Raw genomic sequence first — 12,175 nt, 5'->3', positions numbered from 1 at the left:
GTTCTAATTCTCGTTATATTATATTTCACTTTCAATGCTTCCCTACACACGCCAGTGGCAGTGGATAAGTGTGCAAATGTTAACCTACAATATATTTAAAGTCTCATCATCATCGTCACTGGCATCATCGACATCATCATTATAATCATCATCATCACAATCACCATTACCATTACCATCACCATCACCATCACCATCACCATCACCAATGGCAATAGCAATATCATTATGAAATATTGTATCGCTTGTTTATGTTCGCTTTCTTTCGACAACGTTTTTGTTTAGTTTTATTTTGGTCGCTATTATGAGCGGGCGGTATTTTCTGATTTTATTTGTTTTTTCGGAACAACATTTTAATAAACAATTCTTTTTTTTTTTTCTTTTTTTTATTTCGCCTTACAATTACAATGAAATAAATCATTTTGTGTAAACTTAGAATAACTGCGGTTTTATTACAGTTAAATAATAAGTGAATGCATATAGGACAAAAACTGTGAGCAAAAAACAAAAAAAAAAAAAACAATAAAAAAACAACAAAAAAACAACAAAAAAACAACGAAAAAATACATAAAAATTGTGTATTAATTTAAATGAAATTAATTTCTTTTAAAATAATAAACAATAACTTCACGAGTGTTTTTTTTTTTTTTTATTTTAGCTTAAATCGATGATCTGATCATTTGTGTAAAGTATTTTCTATTTTCATTAAAATTTCCATATCATACAAATGCATGCCTGTTAGCAATCACGGTTGAAACACGTACATACGCACGCATGCACGCATGCATATGTGCACACCTATATATATATATACATATATATATATATATATATACATATTCATGAGTGCATAAATACGTTCATATATGTTAATATGTTGTGCAGGCCTGCCCTATATCCGTACATTCATTTCTACTCTAGAGTCTGAATTAAGTCTTCTTTTAATTACCTTTGACCTTGAATTGTCAGGATGCTTTTTTTCTACCATTTGGTTAACTTTTCCTCTTTTCTTTGTATTTCTTTTCCTTTCTGCACTTTGTTTATATTTATGAGGTAAACCATCATCAGCCCTTAGTTAGTTGTTGTTGTTGTTGTTGTTGTTTCTTTTTTTAAAATACGGCAGTTGTACAATAATTCGTACAAATAGATACTCATACGCAGTCATACAACGATGTGTATATACAGCAGCGGTATATGTGCAGTGAAAAGGCTTTGCTTTATAAAATGAAGGCTTTGCTTTATAATATCTCTTATAAGTTGAAAATATCTTTCTTCATGGATATCATTCTATCTACTTTCTGTTACTGTTTGCATTTACATTTCATTTACGTACAATGTCACCGGTTATTACATTTGTACGCTGCGTATTAATGTCCTTTAATCTATATGTATGTATGTATGTATGTATGTATATTCTACACGTGGATATGTGACATTATCATCTTACTTTAAAGAAATTTTAAATAAAGCTGAACAAGTCTCTCAGTATATTGTTTAAGTTGATATTGTCTCATCCTTTTACTCACAATCACGATAATCTGTTGGATATAATTTTAATTACTGCAGACACTTTCGTATTGAGAGTGAATAAAGTTCATCTAGAATATCACTATATTATGCTTATAATCAAAGGATGGTAGTGCGCTGGATTTTTTTTTTTTTCTCTCTCTCTTTTATAGCCTACATGAGTTGGATGGGTAGAAATGTACTAACAATGGTAAATTAAGTTTGTGCGAATATGTGCGACATCCAGAAAAAATTGAGATATATCTATCGTCTATCATACCGATCGAATCAGAAAATGATTGTCAATCGATCTAACCTTATCTGTCCATTTGTTGTCCGCCTTGTTTTCTTGTATTTTAACCTATAGTCCGCGGTTTTTGAATTATTTTGATGAGCTGCTGATCTGCTTTTGGCCCAAGGAGGAACGCAATTGAAAATGATTCGGATCGAAATACTTTTTCGATGCCTTATAACGCCTTATTATTATTATTATTATTATTGGAAAAATCGTTAGGCGAAGTAATGTTAGGTATTTAAAGGCGGGCCATTTCACACTATACTTTTTTGATTGGTTAACATTAGCATACAAAAAATTTGTATCAGATATATGATGACGTATATATACACATTTATTACGATCAGCTTAAAATCTTGAACGGTAACATAAGCTCCACTGATTATTAAAAGTAAAGTCGCTTTCCTAAAAGAAGCCAAAGTTCTAAGCTATCTTATCTATTATAGAATAATCAATTCTTACATCAATGAATAAGATACATGATGTTTACGAAGGAATCTTATTTTGAATCCGCAATTAAAAATATCAAGACAATTAGATAAAAAATTGCTGGGACCAGCGATAGGGTAGGAGAAAAAGGCATAGTTTAAAAAAAAAACAAAACGACAAGCGAGAAGCGAGAAAAGAGAGTTTTTTTTTTCCTCTTAATCACGGGATGTCCGTGTCATACGATTAGTTCCATAACTGTGAACTACTCCTGGCTTTGACGGCCTCCCCGCCCCGAACTCTGATCGAAATCCTCTTTTCACGTCCATTAGTTCTCTTTACATTTATATTATTATCAAGTTAGCCAATAAATTCAAAATATTTATACTATGGCTTTACGAATACGTTCGTAAATTAATTTAAACTAAAATAAATTAAAAAATTAAACTGTAATTTATAAAGATTATATATAACATAATATTAAATATTTAGTTATAAATTCTAATATGACTCAGATAAAATTTATTGCATTTATATTAAAGGTGACTTTCATTGTTCGCATATTCACTTTTTTTATCCATCTTTTAGTTCGCTTTTATTATAGTTGTAATCTGACAAGTCTAAAATCTAATAAATAATATCGAATTAGTCGCCCGAAACACGATCTTCAAGCTCTTTACCCTCAACGATTTTTATTAATTTTCTTTATTTTATACAGTGCATGAGCACTAAGAAGGGCTACAAATATATTCGGAACGGAGTGACTATCATCCCTACATAAAGTTGAAAATAAAAAATGAAATATTGAGGGTAAAGTTCTCTCCACAGAGAGTTATGCAATTCATTGATAATATTTATATTCATCATCTACACGGCGTTCGTACTTACTTCGTTTGAGATCCTACACACAATGGTGTGTGATCAAGTTTTTAGTATTTTTATTCCCCTTTCGGCATAAGTCAGTCAACGCAAGAAACTGCATTTTTTCCGCAGATCAAGAAAATGTCAAATCAGAAAAATCCAAATTTTCGGATACTTTTGGCAATTCGCCTATAACTCCCAACAAGTTTCCGCAATCCATTTTTATAAATGCGAAAAATCAAACTTTTTTTTCCGAACCGTTTGTTAGTGACATTTTTTCAAACAAACATTAAAAATACGTGTAAGGAGACCACGTAGTAAATCAGCACATTGTTGGAGAATAGCAGACGGACCAGGGTAGCTAGCTGTGGCACGGGAGTACCTTGGTACAAATTTGAATTGAAAAACAAGTAAAAACATTGTAATGGGATAAGGCCCATCATTAAGTATCCTAGGCTACCCTGCAATTATTCATATAGCGGTTTTTTAAAGTAAGGTATTATATTGGAAGCAGTCGAAAAAGTGATCGGATCTGAATCGTTTTCAATAGCGTTCTATCTATATTTTCCTTTCAAAATTCGTCAAAATATCCGTATAATTGCGACCTGTAAGTGTGTGTAACACAAGAATACAAGACGGACAGATAAGCTTAGATCGATTCAGAAAATGTTTATCGGGAATCGGGAAAAAAATGCTAATAAAAGTTGGATCTGTTTCAAGTCGTTTTGGGTGTTGCATATATCCACACAAACTCAATATAACCTTTTAACATAAATAAGGTATAGGGTATAATGAATATATAGTTTTGCCGTTTGACAACAAATATAAAGACAACGCAAAAGAGAAACTTTTTTCAAGAATTCTCATAAGCAGATCAATATAGGCCTGTGTATGTGTATGGCGATGTTTATCTAAATGTCCCTTCGTCTTTGTGGAGAACATATTGAACAGCTCGCCTTGAAAGGTAATAGTGAAATATATATATATATATATGAGTTTGTGTCAACGCAAATATATATTTTATATATGCTTCCAATATTTTACGATATTTCTCCAATAAATTGAAAAGTACAAGGAGAAATAATAAAAGCTGTAATATGTAGTAAAAATATATATGTATATATATATATATGTTACATATATGCAGACGATCATTTGTATGATACATGTTCAAGGTCATTCGGTTTTAGTAAAAACAATTTTATTAAGAGATGCAGCTTAACTGACTGATAGTATTCTTAGATAAATGCATAAAAACATAAGTGAAGCAAAGTGTGCATATCAATAAAATGCAATGCAAGGAAATTACTTTCAAATCCTAATACCCTTGACGCAATCTACTTACTCTGTGTTTAAAAAATTATAATTTCTTTCTCTCCTCTATCAAGAGTGACTGTATGAGGATAATTTTAGTAATTTTAGCTGCACAGCGATATGCATATGTATCTATGCGAATTTATTTTTTAGAGAGTTCCTTGCTTCTCAACTTTTTATCGTAGATTAGCTTTCGCAGTGTCGTTCATAGATTTGACCTTTCCACAGCCACCATCAAATAATGTCGTCAAAGTAGACTTCACTGTTACACGATTTGTAAATCTAACTTAATCACTGTACATATGTACAATATATGATCGCCGACTATCGATTAGTGGACAAGAACTAATGAAAATAGTTCCGTTTTAACGGTTAGCGCCATATATATGCCTACGTTCACCACTACGATAAGAATAAATAGGTTTTCATTATTGCAGTCAACCTATCGATAACATCACGAGGCACGCGTCAGAAGCTTCATAAAATTAATTAATTTGCTGAATAATGTAAGATAGCTCGATCATGGGTAAATCTCTACCTTCTGTCCTTCTGTCGTCTCGAGGATGAACTTAGATTACGGCGGGCGACGTTATGTGAAGAATGCTACCACCAAGCACTCGGAAAACGTTCGTTTGATAAAACAGAAACATTGAACTTTAGAGCCATCAAGTCTGATTCTTCGCCGTAGTATTGATGCAATCTAGACTCTTATGATGACGAGACTGTTCGTTGGAAAAAAGCTTTCATTTTTATGATTACACTCAAAAAAGGATTCGTTGGTCGAGTATATAGCTTAAATGATTTCTATTTATATTAATTATAATACAAAATTAATTTTACAATCAACGGTTAGAAAACGTAAGAATAAAAAGATAAACCGAGCTTTAAACTTTTGCGAAAAGAAAATTTTTTTCTATGTAATTTCTTGTTATCCCAGTATCTAGTCACCAATGGAATCCATTAGATGGTCTATTATAAATAATAAATAATTGCTGTTATATATAAAGAAGTCACATTGGTAATCAAGAGATCGACCTTTTGATATTCTGCCACAACAACAAGCAACGGCAACTCAAAACATTTTCGGTATATAATTTCTCCCAATGTGTGAAAAATTAAATTTTTGGTAAATTATAAAAAAAAAAAAAAAATAAAAGAAATTTATTCATACGTTTGATTAAAATCAGTGATAAATTAGTGTGAAAGAACTAACTAGACTTTATTGACTATTAACTAACTGGATAGATATAAGTTTCAAAGTAAATGCTCTCCTCCAACATCCATAGTTAGTCAACCATAATTCGAGATCATGCTCCGATAGTTGGATTTACGATAACTACTTTAGGAAAAATTACGCATAAAAATTTGCATTTCCTGTTCTTTAAAACTCAGATGAGGAAAGAATTTCATTTACATTATTTGCTAAGCTGTTTAATGTGCCAATTAAATATTAAAATTCACTCATCAAAAAGAGTAAACCCTCCCGGCAAACATCCTGTGCACTTGATGACAAAAAATCACCCCAAGGATAAATATATATATATATATGAAGTATATGATATATATGATATATATGATATATATATATATATATATATATAGATATATATATATATATTTGTATATCTATGTATATCTATATATATATATATATATATATGAAGCTTATTTATATTTTGTTTTCATTGTAATCTTTTCTTCTTTTTTGTGTTTCGTTTCCTTCGTCTATAAATGAGAGAGGAAAGCAAACTTAAACAACCAAATATTCAGTTAACATACCGGATGGTTTGTTTGTTTCCGGTTTTATTACAGGATCCGCTCGTTCAATCAACTAACGCGTGTCTACATGTGTCCATGTATTTATATTCTCTGACTTTGTTCTATTCATATACTTGAAAAGTTAAAGCGCTTTTTTGATTTTTTTTTTCTTCATTTCTCTAATTATATATATTAACTTGTTTGCATATTGTCTTAACGGGGTAAGTCACTATGATTTTTTCAAAATATCAGTTTTTCTTTTATACCCATCACCATTTTGGAACGCGCAAAAGGAAGCTTTAGTGACGCGGCGCAATATATATATATATATTCTTGATCAGCATCAAATTCTGAATCGATTTAACCATGTTCGTCTGTCCGTCTGTCCGTCTGTGTAGTGTCGACTGTAGACATTCATTTGGCTGCAAAAATGAGACTTAAAATTTAAGAAAAACGTTGGAAATTCTTGCACGCACGTTACTATTGAAAATGGGCAAAATTGGTCGAAGGACAAGCGTACAGCACTTCGTAAATTAAAAACATTTCGGTTTCTCAAGAGGAATAAAAAAAATGGAATTTTTGCTTATTACTACTCATACGCATTACTCTAAATGTATATTCTGTGGGTGATGTATGTATAGTAAAATGAACTAATCACGGCTACCCAATATTATAGTGTGACAAAATTTAATTTTTACCTCAATACCTTTACAACGAGCAGAGTTAAGCTTCAAAACTCTCATGACGTATATAAATTCTTGATCAATTTCAATTCAATTTGAAATGCAGGAAACATGTCCGCTCGTGTATTTGTCCATATGTCAGTCTGCCCAACGGTGTAGTATTTGTGGTAAATAGTCTCCCGTTAGCAAAAATGAAGATATCGCCTACAAACTTGCAAAAGAACTTTAAAACGATCCAAGTTTTGAAAAGGGCATGCCTGCAACGCCCACAAGCCTATCCGACAAAAAATATATTATTTTGAAAATAGAAATATCACTCAGTCGCACGCCTTGCTACACACCTTGAATATTTAGTTTTTACTTTTTTTTATCCTTATCCTATATTTTACAATTAAGATTCGGTTATAATCGAATATAATTTTCTTAGTTGTCTTAATTGGCTTTAATTGTCCCTTAAATTGTCAAGAAGGTCAACAGAAGACTATTGTGGGCTTAAAAAAATGTCAAATGATTTAAGAATGCAATTTTATGAACATAAATGCATTTTATACATTGTATGGCCGGTATACAGGCACTTGAAATTTTTTTTTTTTTTTTTCACGAAACACGATTTTTAAGCACCGCCCCAGGAATAAGTTCTACAATTTTCGTTCTTTCCTTTCGACTTACTTTTTGGCAGTATTGTTAAAATAACGTCCCGCAAAAAGGACATAAGGTTGTTTTGCTACGTTAATGTAAGCATTTTTTTTTTTAATAAGAAACAGAGTGACTTTCTTTGCTCGAAAATTGAACTTGTTCGGTAAAGAACCCAAAAAGTTCTACCTACTTCTCCTCTAACTTACTTATAGCCATGTGGTGTAGATGACATGATTTTTTTTTTTTTTTAGGCTGGTGTATGCATCACCCAGAAAGCGCCTTCTCAGATCGGAATCAACCTTCTGAATCGATATAAGCTTGTCTGTCTGTCTGTCTTGGATTCTTTGGTTAAGCATACAGGTCGCAATTATATGGATATTGTGATGAAATTTGATGCGCTAGATGAACCTGACCTATTTTGATCTGTACATGAACGCTATTGAAAACGGTTCGGATACGATCACTTTTTCGACTGCTTCCCATGCTTTGGAAATCGCTATATGAATAACTGTAGGTTAGTCTAGGATACTTGGCTAATGGTGGACCTTATCCCATTACAATGTTTTTATTTGTTTTTAAATTCAAATTTGTACCAATGCACTCCCGCGCCGCAGATCCCCTTAAATTGATGATGACACATTGCGAAAATGAGCGCGGTATTGCCGCTTCCTAATATTTCTATAGCGTTTAAAGGAATGCTTTAGAATATCCTCAAGTACTATTTTTAGTTTTTTAGTGTGTCCCAAACCTAAGTCTAATTTTGAACAAAAAAAAAAAAAAAAAGAGTAAAAAATATCATTTTTATGTTTTTAAATTTTTGTGAATTTAAAAAACATTGTAACAGATAATTGAAGCAAAAATTATCTCAAGTCATTAAGAAGGCTTTCAGGTTAATTGTTTATGTGTGGATTGTGCAAACACTCACGAACACACACGCATACGTATGCACATTCCACATACATACATACATGCACGTATGCATACTCATACACAGGCGCACTTACCTATATACGCATCATCCATTTTATCTACATACGTGTGTAATTGTTTGCTTTACGCACACAACTGTGACACTCATTATTTGCCTGCATTCATTTTCCTATTATGCGATGATGATAACTGAACTGAATCAAACGAAACCCAACACAATGCATGTAATGCATACATGCACAAATACACGCACACATAAAGACACATAAGTTTTTTTTTCTCCATTATTACGTTCATTTTGATATGAGGATAAATGCAAAATACATGAGAGTATATATATATATATATATATATATATGTTTGCACGGTAGGATACTTTAAATAAATCCTCATCACGTATTTTCACAATCGTGCGGTTAAATCTATCCATGTATGCGTAAGTGACATTTACAAAAGTAGTTTCAAAAGTGGAGAGTAGGTGAACGTGTGATTATGTATGTATATGTGTGCTTGCGGTATACTCAAGCGACATACAACAATAAAGCCATAAATTTAAAGAATCGTCTATCGTGGATAGATAGCATTTCATTCGTTATATACAACTACAAGTGTTTTATGAACCCTTTTCTTCCCTCAGTAATTACATATAGATATTTATGTTATATTTCAAAGGGAAAGAACATCCCAGTTCATCTTTATTTTCTCACTGAATTTGCTTGCTTATTTTATTCTAGAGTTTAAAAATCATTTCTGAGCCTAAAAAAAAATAAAAGGACAAAAACGGTTAAAAAATCCGTTTGTTGTGGCAAGTTTTTTTTGTTGTTTTTGTTTATATATATAAATTTTTTTTTAATTTTTTTTTTTTTTTTTTTGGTAATAAATCAAATCAAATAACATTTAAACAAATCGGCAGCCATCATGTGTATGAAAATTTCAAAGACCCCCGTGTTTTTAATTGGAAGCATATGTTTCGTTATCGTATTGGTCGCTTTGTGTGGCATCACTCTTATTAATAACATAAATTTATCGAATATTATACGTTTAAATGAAAAAGTCGCTAGTGATAGCGTAATGAGCGGAAATGATAATCAAGTGCATGCGGAATACGATTATGTTAATCATCATCATCCAAAAAATATAAATAGATTTGAACAGTCAACGTTTAACACAAATGATAGCAAAAATTTTAAAACACCCACTACCACCAGTCGATTATTGACATCATCATTAAGTCCAGCCGGTGAGACGCGTAATGCCGCACAAATACGTCATGAAATGTCTTCGTTGAATAGTGATGGCAGTTATGGTGACACTGTCTCTAATAATTGGCAAACTGACAAATTCTTAGCAAATGATAGAAATGTTAACACACTATTAGTGCACGAAGTGATTGCTGTTAACAGTTCGTCTTCGCAATCATTAAATAAAATGTTAAATGTAACAAATAATGTCGATCGTCGAAACAATGTCTCAATAATAGCATCACAATGTTATCCGATAATTGATAAAACTATTTCCATGATCGATTATACGAGACGTGATCGTATTGTTAAGGTGAGTGGAAGTTTATTTACTTTTTTCTTTTTTTTTTTTTATTATTATTATTTATATTTATATCTTATTTAGTTATTTTATAAACTTGAAGCCATATAATAAATGCCATACGCATTATCTAGGCGGTGTCTTTAAATCTTTTTATCATAGAGCAATCAAATCGAAACATTTATTTACGTTTTTCTTTTGAAGAGCAAATGAAAAATAGACACTCAAACACTCTCTCTCTGTCATCATCATCATACTATAAAAAATGTACAAGTGTTCTTATATTTTTGCTCTTATATTACTTGGTTATTTTATTTTTTTTATTTATTTTATTTTGTATTTTTTTTTTTTTTTTTTTTTTTGCCTTTTCTCCGTCTTCTTATATTAAGTAACCCAAACAAACCACTTGTAGTGAATTGCTTTTGTGTCAAACCTTGTAGTTCAAAAAAACAAAAAAAAAAAAAAAAAAGCGAAATAGAAATACATCGAGTTCCATTTTGAGTGTTTCATTGCGTGTGAGGCCACAATTTTGGCAGTTATGCATAGAACTATTTAGACATATATATATATATATATATATATATGCACACAAATTTCCATTGCAACATTTATCTGCGGGAGAGTCAAAGGAAAACACGATGAAACGTTACATGATTTAAACTAAGCCACACACACAAGGTGCAAGCAATTTATAAAGGATTTAAAAATCCGAGTCGATCGTTACTTCAGTGTTAAGGAGCAGTAATATTACCTTACGCGTTCAATGGGGTGTGGCACCTTTGACATAGTAAATCTTCTTTTTTGTTTTTGCAAGATTTCCTTTATCGTACAACTATAAGACGCATTTTTGTGCCTCATACAACAAACCAAAAATACTCTATTGAATTAAGTGAGCCATCTTTTCGAAGAGTTAATGTAAAAGAACAAAAAAACAATATCTTCGATATGAAAATTTGTTTTCAAATCGCTCCAAAGTTGGCCTTATATTATAGTATAGAGCTTGAAAGCAATCAAGTGGTGGAATAGGAGTGAATGTGAATAGGATGCTTTTTCTTTTACTTCCACTCATACCAGGCATGCATTATACAAGTAATTACTTGATTTACTGGTTTTGATCACTTCTACGCCCATTGCCGGTTGTGTTTAAGATTTTTTCCATCTCCTTCCTTGGTGTTTACACATGTCAAACCCATTCATCGGGAATGGGTTTTTTAAAATATCGAATATTCATGGCATGGCATCTAGTGAACAAATTTTGTTATAAACTGCTCCAATCCTATGCAATCCTCGCCGAGGAGTGCTATCAATAATATCTGATGGCATTGATCTGATTATTAGAGGAATAACAGAATATTCAACTGATCAGTTGACATCGAACTGAAATGTGCGAACATCCGTTGCATATGCGGCTAATGTCCACTTTCATGATGACGGTGTATAAAAGATTCGACGACAAGCGAATATTAATTTTTTTATTTCCTTGTAATGAAAGCGTAAAAAAAGATATGATACCTCTGCGAATGAGAACAATCTGTGCTAGCATAGTTTGTCTTTGTTAGCTTTGTTAATTCAACTATTGAGTATAACATGCACATATATATATATATATGTGTAGTGGTGTAATGTAATCAAAACAACATTAAAAAGTAAAAGTAAAATTATGCGTACGAGTCACATAGAATCCTTCCAATTTCATATCATTTTATATGATTGTTTGTGTTTATTCATGATGATTATATGATTGATGGAAGTGGAAAAGAAGAATGGACGGCGAATGCAAGAGTTTTCTTAAAAAAAAAAAATTTGAAGCCACATATGTAAATTAATTGGTGCTTGCATCTATTCTGATCAGCGGTATCTACTGGCGAAAATAATAAAGTAATGCAAAGTATCAACGTACATACCATACATAAATTCAATGAGTTCGACCATTATCTACATAAAGCGATGATTTTTCATTTAGTATTATTGAGTTATTTGGGCGTTAACCATGGAACGCCCAAAATAATATTTTCGGCATTCATTAGTTTTGTTGTTTGATTTGAAGAAATCAGCCGCCGAAAGAAGCTTATAGTGATGGATGCTGCTCCGCCATATCCCAATTGTCTGTTTTGACTGCAATGCTTTAAAAGAGATGACGTTGATTTCAATGACAACGAACGGTAAAAATGCGAACACAATGAACTGCCAGACGTCTTGAACGAAAACTCAGCCCAAAACTTTC

General features: G+C 31.7%; 1 protein-coding gene across 1 annotated transcript in view; it reads left to right on the top strand.

Annotated features, from left to right (window-relative positions):
- The first annotated feature begins 616 nt into the window (after positions 1-616).
- Positions 617-12,175, top strand: part of LOC119634159 (mannosyl-oligosaccharide alpha-1,2-mannosidase IA) — a 46,842-nt gene continuing 35,283 nt past the window's right edge. The window contains exons 1-2 of the mRNA XM_038028131.1: positions 617-684; positions 9,323-9,963. Coding sequence (XP_037884059.1) covers positions 9,328-9,963 — 636 coding nt within the window. The 5' untranslated portion in view covers positions 617-684; positions 9,323-9,327. The remainder of the gene's footprint in view (positions 685-9,322; positions 9,964-12,175) is intronic.

Source organism: Glossina fuscipes, unplaced genomic scaffold (assembly GCF_014805625.2).
Source record: "Glossina fuscipes isolate IAEA_lab_2018 unplaced genomic scaffold, Yale_Gfus_2 0, whole genome shotgun sequence".
NCBI classification, from domain to species: domain Eukaryota; kingdom Metazoa; phylum Arthropoda; class Insecta; order Diptera; family Glossinidae; genus Glossina; species Glossina fuscipes.
This window is presented reverse-complemented; position numbering and strand designations above follow the sequence as displayed.